General features: G+C 46.0%; 2 protein-coding genes across 2 annotated transcripts in view; one reads left to right on the top strand and one right to left on the bottom strand.

Annotated features, from left to right (window-relative positions):
• LOC306774178 (uncharacterized protein) overlaps positions 1-14888 on the top strand; it is a gene marked incomplete at its 5' end in the record, with an annotated part of 644048 nt that overhangs the window by 274075 nt on the left and 355085 nt on the right. The gene's annotated exons all lie outside the window — the stretch shown is intronic.
• cldn10a (claudin 10a) lies at positions 539-4235 on the bottom strand (the record flags this gene model as incomplete). Its single annotated transcript, XM_079263817.1, has 5 exons — positions 539-647; positions 1057-1164; positions 1240-1321; positions 1399-1560; positions 4016-4235. 5 exons carry the CDS (start codon positions 4233-4235, stop codon positions 539-541), a joined length of 681 nt encoding a protein of 226 aa, XP_079119943.1.

A 14888-nucleotide genomic window follows, 5' to 3' on the forward strand; every position in this document is an offset into this window, starting at 1 on the left:
CTGAGAGGAAGGGAAACCTCCGGTTGGTCAGACTCGTCCAGAAAATAAGAAAAAGCTTCTTGTTTCTGTGGAAATCGTGCATCCAGTGGAGAACTTTTTACTGTTCTCCAGCTGAAAACAAGAAAAACTTCTTTTAAAATGCTAATTTCATGTAGAAAAGCAGTTTATATGCAGCAGGATGCTCTGCTAGTACACTTGTAATGAATGCAATATTTTCTATTATAAAGTAAAACAAAAGCTTTGTATGGCGACATCCAGCTGGTCTGGACGATGACCAGCTGGTCGCTGAAGGTGACCGCTGAGGTTTAATCTTGTGCTGTGCCAAATCAAATTTCCTGCCTTGAAAGAAAAACAAGCTTTTCTTTAATAAGTTATTGACAGAAATGAGGCAATAAGCTGCCATGTGTATCTGGCCAGCAGCAGAAAGATGTTCTCCACATCACTTTGTCAACGTGAAGCTGCTCTCAGCTGCAGCTACTGATGAGGTTTCTGTTCCTCAAACATGTTTAAAAGTTCAACAACACGCCTGAGTCCACTTCTACACGTATGCATTCTTTCCAAAGTGCCTAGGCTGCTGGGCATTGGACGTCTTGTGTCTCCGCTGCGTCTCCACAAAAGATGTTGCTCCAGTGTACCGGTACTGACCTCTGCAAACAGGATATTATTATATTATATTATATTATATTATATTATATTATATTATATTATATTATATTATATTATATTATATTATATATCATATATCATATCATATCATATATATCATATCATGTTATGTTATGTTATATTATTATATCAAACCATATGATGAAACTATATTTACAATATGTGCAAATGATGAAGTAATTGATTAAACTTGACATAAAAGCCCGATTCTGCTGGGATTCTGCTGCTGTTCTCAGTCAGCTGATCAGAACACACTGCAGATAAAACAATCAGGTGCTGAGAGTCTCCGTTCGACTTCAGATCATGATCCAAACTGTTATGATTCAGTAAGGAACACTGTGTTCTTCCTGTCGTTGAGCTTTTCCTGTCAGAGACTGGAACCAAGCAAACCTGCTGATGGAGATGCCGTCGGAGAGCGAGAAACAGAAAACAAATCCTCCTGAGATGCACAGCACAGATCCGGCCCAGCCAATGAAGAGAGCTGCTCCGAGCTCAAACCTGAAAAGCAGGACATGATCTGGATGTAAGTTTCACCAAATGAGTCGGCTCTGCCTTTTGGTTCTGTGTTCTTACTTCTGTGCAACAAAAAGGGGGTCAAAGAAGTCTGTTGTGATCCTGTGGGCATATATGGAGCATGCAGTCATGCAGAAGATGCCTGCAGAGAGAAATAAGCACAGTTCACATTGGGCTGATGGAAATAGCTGTTGAGATGTCGACATGAATGGGATTTACCGCTGCAAATGAAGTGGAAGCCAGACAGGACAGTCAGACGAGCCTTGGTGGTCTCTGAGCCCCCTATTTTAGTGCATTTCATTCCTACCAAGGCAAGAATGGCACCAAAGAAACCCAGACACACAGCAGCAATCATCAGACCTCGACACACCTGGATGTAGGCTGGAAGACAGAGAGAAGTTTTCATTGTTTACAGAACCAGCAGGTGTTGCTATTTCTGCTTTTTGATGCTACATTTCTTCTTGTGGAGTCAGGTGAGGGCAGCAGGGTGGCGTGGTGGTTAGCACTGTGGCCTCACAGCAAGAAGGGGGTTCGATCCTCAAGAAGGACCCCAAACAGCGGCCTTTCTGTGTGGAGTTTGCATGTTCTCCTGATGTATGTAGGTTCTCTCTGGGTTCTCCAACTTCCTCCCACCGTCCAAAGACATGATGTTAGGTTAACTGGTTACTGTAGATTGTCCCTAGGAGTGTGTGTGCGTGAGTGGTTGTGTGTCTCTGTGTGGCCCTGCAATGGACTGGCGAGCTGTCCAGGGTGTTCCCTGCCTCTCGCCCAAAGACTGCTGGGATAGGCTCCAGCTTCCTGCTGGAGCTTCCTGCTTCCTAACTGCTTCATCAGATGAAGCAGTTAAGATAATAACTGAACAACAATAAAGGCCACTCTAGAGGGTGCAGTTTGCTTTATTGGGGGTTTTACATGGAGCGCCATAACCAAGTAGCCAACATAGTTTACAGGAACATCTGTGCAGAATATGGACTGGAGACCCCGAAGTCCCAGTGGGAAACTCCCCCCAAGGTGGTGGAGAATGAGAGGGCTAAGATCCTCTGGAACTTCCAGATCCAGACAGATAAAATGGTGGTGGCCACCAAGCGGACATAGTGATCATGGAGAAGCAGCAGAGGAAAGCCGTAGTGATCGATGGATCCATCCCCAATGATGGAAATATCAGGAAAAAGGAGAAACTGGAGAAGTACCAAGGCCTCAAGGAAGACTTGGAGAAGGCCTGGTGGGCGAAAACAACAGTAGTATCCATAGTGATGGGAGCACTGGGGGCCGTGTCCCCCACACTGGAGAAGTGGCTCCAACAGATACCTGGTGGAACATCAGACATCTCCGTCCAGAAAAGATCAGTCCTAGGAACAGCAAAATTTTGATAATTGTGGTTTATAGATAATGAAAACCCAAAATGTTGAAAAAAAATTGGAATATTGTGAAAAACTTCCATCTTAGAAAGTCATGGTGTCGCACCCTGATCCACTGACCACACCTGCAAAGGTCTCCTAGACTTTTAAATGGTCTCTCAGTCTGGGTCAGATGGCGACACAACCCTGGGGACGACTGCTCACCTGACAGATAAAGGTCATTTCTAAAGAAGCTGCTGTCCACAGAGAGCTGGATCCCAGCATGTTAATGGAAAGCTGAGTGGAAGGAAAAGCTGCACCAGCAGAAGGCAGAACCGCCTGGAGAGGATCGTCAAGCAACATCCATTCAGGAATCTGGGAGCTTCACAAGGAGTGGACTGAAGCTGGACTCATCAAGAGCCGCTACGTACAGACGGATCCTAGACATGGACTACAGACGTCCCATTCCTCGTGTCGCGCCTCTCCTGGACCAGAGACACTGACAGAAGCATCTCACCTGGGCTACGGAGGAACAGGACTGGTTCTCAGATGGAAGCAGATTCTGCATTTCATGTGGAAACCAAGGTCCCAGAGTCTGGAGGAAGAGTGGAGAGGCCCAGAATCCATGTTGCTGGAAGTCCAGAGTGAAGTTTCCACAGTCAGTGATGGTTTGGGAGCCATGTCATCTGCTGGTGTTGCTCCACTGGGTTTTCTGAAGGTCACAGTCAACACAGCATCTAGCAGGACATTTTAGAGACATTCCTTCTGCTGACAAGCTTTATGGAGATGCAGATTTCATTTCCCAGCAGGACTCCTGCCTACACTGCCAAAGGTACCAAAAGCTGCTCCAATGACCACGTTGTTACTGTGCTGGATCGGCCAACAGACCACCTGATCTGAACCCCGTAGAGGATCTGTGTTGTCAGGAGGAAGATGAGAGACACCAGACCCAACCATGTAGATGACCTGAAGGCTGCTATCAAAGCAACCTGGACTTCCATTAGACCTGAGCAGCGCCACACGCTGGTGGCTTCCATTGCCACGCCGTGTTGATGCAGTAATTCATGCAGGAGACCCAACCAGGTACTGAGTGCATGGAAATGATCATACTGTTCAGAATCCTGACATTTCTGTTTAATATATCCTTTTTTCATTCATTTAATGTAATATTCTAATTTTCTGACACACTGCATTTTGGGTTTTCATTATCTATAAGCCACAATCATCAACATTTCTAGAAATTATTGTTTGAAATGTTTCACTCTGTGTGTAATGATCTATAATATATCTGGGTTTCACATTCTGACATGAGGGACAAAAAACAGTGAACTTTTTCATAATCTAATTTTATGACATGTAGCTGTAAATATTTAAATAAAAATGGTAATAATGAATAGTAAGACTAATAAATAGCAGATTAATTGTATCAGACATGTAAAGATCAATGTTTCTCCATATGAGCTTTCAGGAAAGCCGCTAGAAAGAGCGAGCCCACTCACCGTCCAGAGCCAGCATTGATGGAAAGTCCTTGCAGTTGGACACACCAGTGGAATCGGTCACACATGTTTTCCACAGATTGGACCAGAAGGTGGCTGTGGTGATGACCGTCCCATCCACAGAGGACACCTTCCAGTAGTCCGTCGGCAGTGTGGAAGACACCAAGATCCAACCTGAGATGCTTAGAAGAAAGGCAACAATCTCTGTTGCCATGTTGCCCATCTTTCTGCTCCGGGTCTGAGGTTTGGATGGGAACTAGGTCTTTCCTTGGGGATGTGTAGAGAGGTGGGAGGGTCAGTCCGGGACAGCTGCGTCAGCATTGGCATTTCTGATAAACTGGGCTTCAGCCTGGAAGGTAACAGTTGTGAATCTATGTTGTTGACGGATGCAGACATTTGTTGCATGTTCTGTATGAGCGTGACGGTGGAGGGGCTGCACATGGCTTGCAGGGTCTGCAGGGAGCGAACAGTTCAGGTAAAGATCTAAAAGTGTAAAAGAGAAGAGGAGTAAATAGGAAAACTTATGGTCATGCTTTTCCTGAACTTTCTTGATGAAAACTAAATGTCCAAAATGTGGTGCTGTTTTCTGTTTATAGCGTAACAGCTCCCTCTAGTGGGCGAAAGCACAAACGCTTCCTCTGAATTTCAGGTTAATCAGCCGGATTAGTTTTAATCAGACACCACATCGTGGGATTTATAACGCAGATATTATTTTTCAGAAATATTCTGTTAACTCTTCCCTAAAATGAATTGTGTTAAAGTTTAAAAAAATGTCAACAACTTTAAGACTTAATCAGATTTAGTTTGGAACCATGTAACCTTTGAAGACCAGGTTCAGGGACTTTACTGAACCATCGGCAGTGATGACCTCTAAACCGCTGCCAGACTTTCTTATTGATCATAAAGTAATAAAGCTGGACAGAGAAAGCTTCGGGCTCAATGTGAACTCAAAAAGATTCTCTGTAATAAAACCTGCAAATGGAAACACCTGCATCCAGTTTTTACACTCATCCAGTGGTTTTTCAGATGTCTCCATACCAATGTCACAAAAGTAGAATAAACACTTCCTCCACATTTACTGTCCCTGGACGCAACGTAAGGTGTCACATGACCAGTCCATGTCAGGTAAAGATGGCAGGAGATGCCAATCTAAAGGGAAATGGAAAAATCTGACCTCCATCTTTAAAAGCTGCTGATAGGTTTACAATCCTTCCATAATCTGAAGCCAAAAGAAAATGTCTTGAAACCTTAAAAAGTATTTTGAAGAAGTATTTCTGTAGCCATGGAAACCAGGTATCCATACCGAGGTTGTTTCAGGGCTTCTACTGGCTGTGGAGGACTCTCTGTGGCTCTTCTGAGTCATTTTCTCTCAGTTCTCTTTATATTTCCATGGGAAAATGTGCATTTTTTATTGTTTGCTATCAAAGATGGAGGCTATATTTTTCTCTTTAAAGAGGCTGCAAATATGTAAGAGAAGGAAACGTTTCTGGGCATCACTGGCATTTTTACAAGCTAAAACTCTAAAATGACATAAGGCATGTTTTGTATCAGCAGAGTGTTATCTACATAATTAAGTATCAAATGTATTTTACTGGCTGAGATAAAATAATCGACTGGCCCATCCTGACGAGTTCCCTTTACAAGTTTGGGCTATTGTCTGTCTCAGATCCTGCATGAACAGCACATTGTTCAACCATTGTTAGAATTAAATTTGGAATTCCAGTTTTTGGAAATCTACATCTTTAAATTTTCTCCTTTTTTTAAACTAAAACACTTAAATATAAAAGTTTAGTAATAATAAAGTTAACTTGCTTACTTAGTTTTGACCAGAACTGTCAAACATATGTCTGGTATTCTGCACTGTCATTGTATTTTAACAGCAGGGTTGAACTTTGAGCAGGACAGAAGGGGGGGGGTTAGAGAAAGTGCAAGTGCAAAGAGCAAATTTTACAAGCAAGAATAAAAGATGTTTACAGCTGAAGTAAACCAATATGATGAACCTTCCGGGCTCAGAGTTGCAGCAATCAGGTGCCTGTAATCCAGCTCTGGTTTACGGCCGTTCTGAGGAAGGATCAGATCTAATCTGTGTTTGTAGAGGGAAAGGTTTTATCTACGTCACATCTCTATCAGAAACACCTGCAGGTGTTTTCCTCAGCAGTTTGTGGCATTGTAAAACGGAGCGGTGCCATTTTCCCAGCAGAAAATCCATGCCAGGTGTTATACTGTGGCTAAACGAGAAGAAGGAAGAAGCTGAGGCCATTGTTCGGAAACCTGCTGGTGGTTGAAGCCTCAGGGTGGGTTTCCATGACCGCTGTTGCTGGGATATCTGAAAAGGCAGCCTCCACTAATCCTGTGACAGGAGGGCAGGAAAAGGTTATCTGTATCATAAGTTACTTTTGCTTCTGCTGGACGATGCAGTATAATAAAAAAAAAAAAACAATGTTAGGTACAATAAAATCTCCCATCCAATATATGTTCAGTTAGATGTGTGATAACCATGTTCATCTGCAACCCTCTACCCATAATATTGCAGACGTCTTCAGTTGTCATGTATCCTTATATAAAACCAGGAAAATGGAAACTAGTTGCAACGATGCATTAAAATGAAATGCAGAAAAGCCAAGACAGCATGGGAAAGGAGTCAGTCCCCTGCAGGTGTTAGAAAGCTGAAATAATCTCTTTGGCCCTTCTGCCAGGCACACCTTCTAAGTTCAACAAAGGAAATGGTGTGAGGTCTAGGGCCCCTACCTCTACGTCTTTTTATCATCTGAAAGGGTAAATTTACCTTGCTTTGATATGACATGCTTTTATTTGAATATTTCTTAGAAAACTGCAAAGAAAAAAACAGTGTGAGATGTTTTGTTTGAACGTCGGTGCAGGAAACTGATGAAGATTCAGTTTCTTCAGATAAAAACAAGTCAGTCGGCCTTTCGTGTTATCTGTTTACATCAAGCGTGACACATTTTCACCCTCATCATGACAAAGACAGCTAGTGGTGGTTTAAGGACATGTGTGAGATAAAGTCAGAGAAGAGGAAATGGATTTTTTCCTGGACAGTTATCAGTTTCCAGATAAGGACAAATGGGAAATCTGACTGTTTAAGCTGATAAGTTGTGATGTTTCCCACTTTTTAAGGACTTTGAAAACAACTGTTTCCTATGTTCTGGCACCAGACTGGATCCCTTTTTTCTTCTAGAACTGCCTTGATTCTTGGTGTCAGACATTACATTGTCAAAAGTATTTGCTTGTCTGCATCACACACATAGTAACACGAGCCACATATTGTCCTTAATCTATAGAATTTCATGTTCTTTCAGAGGCTTCTTGGGCAACTTCGAAAAACATCACCATGACAATCTGTTCCGCATCATCATAAGAATCTCATGTTCCATGTCATCATGATGACAATCTCCCGTTCCACCACATCACCATGAGAATCTCCCGTTCCACCTCATCACAATGAGAATCTCCCGTTCCACCTCATAACCATGAGAATCTCCCGTTCCACATCATCACCATGAGAATCTCCCGTTCCACCTCATCACAATGAGAATCTCCCGTTCCACCTCATCACCATGAGAATCTCCCGTTCCATCTCATCACCATGAGAATCTCCCGTTCCATCTCATCACCATGAGAATCTCCCGTTCCACCTCATCACCATGAGAATCTCCCGTTCCACCTCATCACCATGAGAATCTCCCGTTCCATCTCATCACCTTGAGAATCTCCCGTTCCACCTCATCACCATGGGAATCTCCCGTTCCATCTCATCACCATGAGAATCTCCCGTTCCATCTCATCACCATGAGAATCTCCCGTTCCATCTCATCACCATGAGAATCTCCCGTTCCATCTCATCACCTTGAGAATCTCCCGTTCCATCTCATCACCATGAGAATCTCCCGTTCCATCTCATCACCATGAGAATCTCCCGTTCCATCTCATCACCATGAGAATCTCCCGTTCCATCTCATCACCTTGAGAATCTCCCGTTCCATCTCATCACCATGAGAATCTCCCGTTCCATCTCATCACCATGAGAATCTCCCGTTCCATCTCATCACCATGAGAATCTCCCGTTCCATCTCATCACCATGAGAATCTCCCGTTCCATCTCATCACCATGAGAATCTCCCGTTCCATCTCATCACCTTGAGAATCTCCCGTTCCACCTCATCACCATGAGAATCTCCCGTTCCATCTCATCACCATGAGAATCTCCCGTTCCACCTCATCACCATGAGAATCTCCCGTTCCATCTCATCACCATGAGAATCTCCCGTTCCATCTCATCACCATGAGAATCTCCCGTTCCATCTCATCACCATGAGAATCTCCCGTTCCATCTCATCACCATGAGAATCTCCCGTTCCACCTCATCACCATGAGAATCTCCCGTTCCATCTCATCACCATGAGAATCTCCCGTTCCACCTCATCACCATGAGAATCTCCCGTTCCATCTCATCACCATGAGAATCTCCCGTTCCACCTCATCACCATGAGAATCTCCCGTTCCATCTCATCACCTTGAGAATCTCCCGTTCCACCTCATCACCATGAGAATCTCCCGTTCCATCTCATCACCATGAGAATCTCCCGTTCCACCTCATCACCATGAGAATCTCCCGTTCCACCACATCATGAGGAGAATCTCCCGTTCCACCTCATCACCTTGAGAATCTCCCGTTCCACCTCATCATGATGAGAATCTCCCGTTCCACCTCATCACCTTGAGAATCTCCCGTTCCACCTCATCACAATGAGAATCTCCCGTTCCACCTCATAACCATGAGAATCTCCCGTTCCACATCATCACCATGAGAATCTCCCGTTCCACCTCATCACAATGAGAATCTCCCGTTCCACCTCATCACCATGAGAATCTCCCGTTCCATCTCATCACCATGAGAATCTCCCGTTCCATCTCATCACCATGAGAATCTCCCGTTCCACCTCATCACAATGAGAATCTCCCGTTCCACCTCATCACCATGAGAATCTCCCGTTCCATCTCATCACCATGAGAATCTCCCGTTCCACCTCATCACCATGAGAATCTCCCGTTCCATCTCATCACCATGAGAATCTCCCGTTCCATCTCATCACCATGAGAATCTCCCGTTCCACCTCATCACCATGAGAATCTCCCGTTCCATCTCATCACCATGAGAATCTCCCGTTCCACCTCATCACCATGAGAATCTCCCGTTCCATCTCATCACCATGAGAATCTCCCGTTCCATCTCATCACCATGAGCATCTCCCGTTCCATCTCATCACCATGAGAATCTCCCGTTCCATCTCATCACCATGAGAATCTCCCGTTCCATCTCATCACCTTGAGAATCTCCCGTTCCATCTCATCACCATGAGAATCTCCCGTTCCATCTCATCACCTTGAGAATCTCCCGTTCCACCTCATGATGAGAATCTCCCGTTCCATCTCATCACCATGAGAATCTCCCGTTCCATCTCATCACCATGAGAATCTCCCGTTCCATCTCATCACCATGAGAATCTCCCGTTCCACCTCATCACCATGAGAATCTCCCGTTCCATCTCATCACCATGAGAATCTCCCGTTCCATCTCATCACCATGAGAATCTCCCGTTCCATCTCATCACCATGAGAATCTCCCGTTCCACCTCATCATGATGAGAATCTCCCGTTCCATCTCATCACCATGAGAATCTCCCGTTCCACCTCATCACCATGAGAATCTCCCGTTCCATCTCATCACCATGAGAATCTCCCGTTCCATCTCATCACCATGAGAATCTCCCGTTCCATCTCATCACCATGAGAATCTCCCGTTCCACCTCATCACCATGAGAATCTCCCGTTCCACCTCATCACCATGAGAATCTCCCGTTCCATCTCATCACCTTGAGAATCTCCCGTTCCACCTCATCACCATGGGAATCTCCCGTTCCATCTCATCACCATGAGAATCTCCCGTTCCATCTCATCACCATGAGAATCTCCCGTTCCATCTCATCACCATGAGAATCTCCCGTTCCATCTCATCACCTTGAGAATCTCCCGTTCCATCTCATCACCATGAGAATCTCCCGTTCCATCTCATCACCATGAGAATCTCCCGTTCCATCTCATCACCATGAGAATCTCCCGTTCCATCTCATCACCTTGAGAATCTCCCGTTCCATCTCATCACCATGAGAATCTCCCGTTCCATCTCATCACCATGAGAATCTCCCGTTCCATCTCATCACCATGAGAATCTCCCGTTCCATCTCATCACCATGAGAATCTCCCGTTCCATCTCATCACCATGAGAATCTCCCGTTCCATCTCATCACCTTGAGAATCTCCCGTTCCACCTCATCACCATGAGAATCTCCCGTTCCATCTCATCACCATGAGAATCTCCCGTTCCATCTCATCACCATGAGAATCTCCCGTTCCATCTCATCACCATGAGAATCTCCCGTTCCATCTCATCACCATGAGAATCTCCCGTTCCACCTCATCACCATGAGAATCTCCCGTTCCATCTCATCACCATGAGAATCTCCCGTTCCACCTCATCACCATGAGAATCTCCCGTTCCATCTCATCACCATGAGAATCTCCCGTTCCACCTCATCACCATGAGAATCTCCTGTTCCATCTCATCACCTTGAGAATCTCCCGTTCCACCTCATCACCATGAGAATCTCCCGTTCCATCTCATCACCATGAGAATCTCCCGTTCCACCTCATCACCATGAGAATCTCCCGTTCCACCACATCATGAGGAGAATCTCCCGTTCCACCTCATCACCTTGAGAATCTCCCGTTCCACCTCATCATGATGAGAATCTCCCGTTCCACCTCATCACCTTGAGAATCTCCCGTTCCACCTCATCACAATGAGAATCTCCCGTTCCACCTCATAACCATGAGAATCTCCCGTTCCACATCATCACCATGAGAATCTCCCGTTCCACCTCATCACAATGAGAATCTCCCGTTCCACCTCATCACCATGAGAATCTCCCGTTCCATCTCATCACCATGAGAATCTCCCGTTCCATCTCATCACCATGAGAATCTCCCGTTCCACCTCATCACAATGAGAATCTCCCGTTCCACCTCATCACCATGAGAATCTCCCGTTCCATCTCATCACCATGAGAATCTCCCGTTCCACCTCATCACCATGAGAATCTCCCGTTCCATCTCATCACCATGAGAATCTCCCGTTCCATCTCATCACCATGAGAATCTCCCGTTCCACCTCATCACCATGAGAATCTCCCGTTCCATCTCATCACCATGAGAATCTCCCGTTCCACCTCATCACCATGAGAATCTCCCGTTCCATCTCATCACCATGAGAATCTCCCGTTCCATCTCATCACCATGAGCATCTCCCGTTCCATCTCATCACCATGAGAATCTCCCGTTCCATCTCATCACCATGAGAATCTCCCGTTCCATCTCATCACCTTGAGAATCTCCCGTTCCATCTCATCACCATGAGAATCTCCCGTTCCATCTCATCACCTTGAGAATCTCCCGTTCCACCTCATGATGAGAATCTCCCGTTCCATCTCATCACCATGAGAATCTCCCGTTCCATCTCATCACCATGAGAATCTCCCGTTCCATCTCATCACCATGAGAATCTCCCGTTCCACCTCATCACCATGAGAATCTCCCGTTCCATCTCATCACCATGAGAATCTCCCGTTCCATTTCATCACCATGAGAATCTCCCGTTCCATCTCATCACCATGAGAATCTCCCGTTCCATCTCATCACCATGAGAATCTCCCGTTCCATCTCATCACCTTGAGAATCTCCCGTTCCACCTCATCACCATGAGAATCTCCCGTTCCATCTCATCACCATGAGAATCTCCCGTTCCATCTCATCACCATGAGAATCTCCCGTTCCACCTCATCACCATGAGAATCTCCCGTTCCACCTCATCACCATGAGAATCTCCCGTTCCATCTCATCACCATGAGAATCTCCCGTTCCATCTCATCACCATGAGAATCTCCCGTTCCACCTCATCACCATGAGAATCTCCCGTTCCATCTCATCACCATGAGAATCTCCCGTTCCACCTCATCACCATGAGAATCTCCCGTTCCATCTCATCACCATGAGAATCTCCCGTTCCATCTCATCACCATGAGCATCTCCCGTTCCATCTCATCACCATGAGAATCTCCCGTTCCATCTCATCACCATGAGAATCTCCCGTTCCATCTCATCACCTTGAGAATCTCCCGTTCCATCTCATCACCATGAGAATCTCCCGTTCCATCTCATCACCTTGAGAATCTCCCGTTCCACCTCATGATGAGAATCTCCCGTTCCATCTCATCACCATGAGAATCTCCCGTTCCATCTCATCACCATGAGAATCTCCCGTTCCATCTCATCACCATGAGAATCTCCCGTTCCACCTCATCACCATGAGAATCTCCCGTTCCATCTCATCACCATGAGAATCTCCCGTTCCATTTCATCACCATGAGAATCTCCCGTTCCATCTCATCACCATGAGAATCTCCCGTTCCATCTCATCACCATGAGAATCTCCCGTTCCATCTCATCACCTTGAGAATCTCCCGTTCCACCTCATCACCATGAGAATCTCCCGTTCCATCTCATCACCATGAGAATCTCCCGTTCCATCTCATCACCATGAGAATCTCCCGTTCCACCTCATCACCATGAGAATCTCCCGTTCCACCTCATCACCATGAGAATCTCCCGTTCCATCTCATCACCATGAGAATCTCCCGTTCCATCTCATCACCATGAGAATCTCCCGTTCCATCTCATCACCTTGAGAATCTCCCGTTCCACCTCATCACCATGAGAATCTCCCGTTCCATCTCATCACCATGAGAATCTCCCGTTCCACCTCATCACCATGAGAATCTCCCGTTCCATCTCATCACCATGAGAATCTCCCGTTCCATCTCATCACCATGAGAATCTCCCGTTCCATCTCATCACCATGAGAATCTCCCGTTCCATCTCATCACCATGAGAATCTCCCGTTCCACCTCATCACCATGAGAATCTCCCGTTCCATCTCATCACCATGAGAATCTCCCGTTCCACCTCATCACCATGAGAATCTCCCGTTCCATCTCATCACCATGAGAATCTCCCGTTCCACCTCATCACCATGAGAATCTCCCGTTCCATCTCATCACCTTGAGAATCTCCCGTTCCACCTCATCACCATGAGAATCTCCCGTTCCATCTCATCACCATGAGAATCTCCCGTTCCACCTCATCACCATGAGAATCTCCCGTTCCACCACATCATGAGGAGAATCTCCCGTTCCACCTCATCACCTTGAGAATCTCCCGTTCCACCTCATCATGATGAGAATCTCCCGTTCCACCTCATCACCTTGAGAATCTCCCGTTCCACCTCATCACAATGAGAATCTCCCGTTCCACCTCATAACCATGAGAATCTCCCGTTCCACATCATCACCATGAGAATCTCCCGTTCCACCTCATCACAATGAGAATCTCCCGTTCCACCTCATCACCATGAGAATCTCCCGTTCCATCTCATCACCATGAGAATCTCCCGTTCCATCTCATCACCATGAGAATCTCCCGTTCCACCTCATCACAATGAGAATCTCCCGTTCCACCTCATCACCATGAGAATCTCCCGTTCCATCTCATCACCATGAGAATCTCCCGTTCCACCTCATCACCATGAGAATCTCCCGTTCCATCTCATCACCATGAGAATCTCCCGTTCCATCTCATCACCATGAGAATCTCCCGTTCCACCTCATCACCATGAGAATCTCCCGTTCCATCTCATCACCATGAGAATCTCCCGTTCCACCTCATCACCATGAGAATCTCCCGTTCCATCTCATCACCATGAGAATCTCCCGTTCCATCTCATCACCATGAGCATCTCCCGTTCCATCTCATCACCATGAGAATATCCCGTTCCATCTCATCACCATGAGAATCTCCCGTTCCATCTCATCACCTTGAGAATCTCCCGTTCCATCTCATCACCATGAGAATCTCCCGTTCCATCTCATCACCTTGAGAATCTCCCGTTCCACCTCATGATGAGAATCTCCCGTTCCATCTCATCACCATGAGAATCTCCCGTTCCATCTCATCACCATGAGAATCTCCCGTTCCATCTCATCACCATGAGAATCTCCCGTTCCACCTCATCACCATGAGAATCTCCCGTTCCATCTCATCACCATGAGAATCTCCCGTTCCATCTCATCACCATGAGAATCTCCCGTTCCATCTCATCACCATGAGAATCTCCCGTTCCACCTCATCATGATGAGAATCTCCCGTTCCATCTCATCACCATGAGAATCTCCCGTTCCACCTCATCACCATGAGAATCTCCCGTTCCATCTCATCACCATGAGAATCTCCCGTTCCATCTCATCACCATGAGAATCTCCCGTTCCATCTCATCACCATGAGAATCTCCCGTTCCACCTCATCACCATGAGAATCTCCCGTTCCACCTCATCACCATGAGAATCTCCCGTTCCATCTCATCACCTTGAGAATCTCCCGTTCCACCTCATCACCATGGGAATCTCCCGTTCCATCTCATCACCATGAGAATCTCCCGTTCCATCTCATCACCATGAGAATCTCCCGTTCCATCTCATCACCATGAGAATCTCCCGTTCCATCTCATCACCTTGAGAATCTCCCGTTCCATCTCATCACCATGAGAATCTCCCGTTCCATCTCATCACCATGAGAATCTCCCGTTCCATCTCATCACCATGAGAATCTCCCGTTCCATCTCATCACCTTGAGAATCTCCCGTTCCATCTCATCACCATGAGAATCTCCCGTTCCATCTCATCACCATGAG

The sequence above is a fragment of the Telmatherina bonti genome (genome assembly GCF_933228915.1).
Source record: "Telmatherina bonti genome assembly, chromosome: 24".
Classification (NCBI taxonomy): domain Eukaryota; kingdom Metazoa; phylum Chordata; class Actinopteri; order Atheriniformes; family Telmatherinidae; genus Telmatherina; species Telmatherina bonti.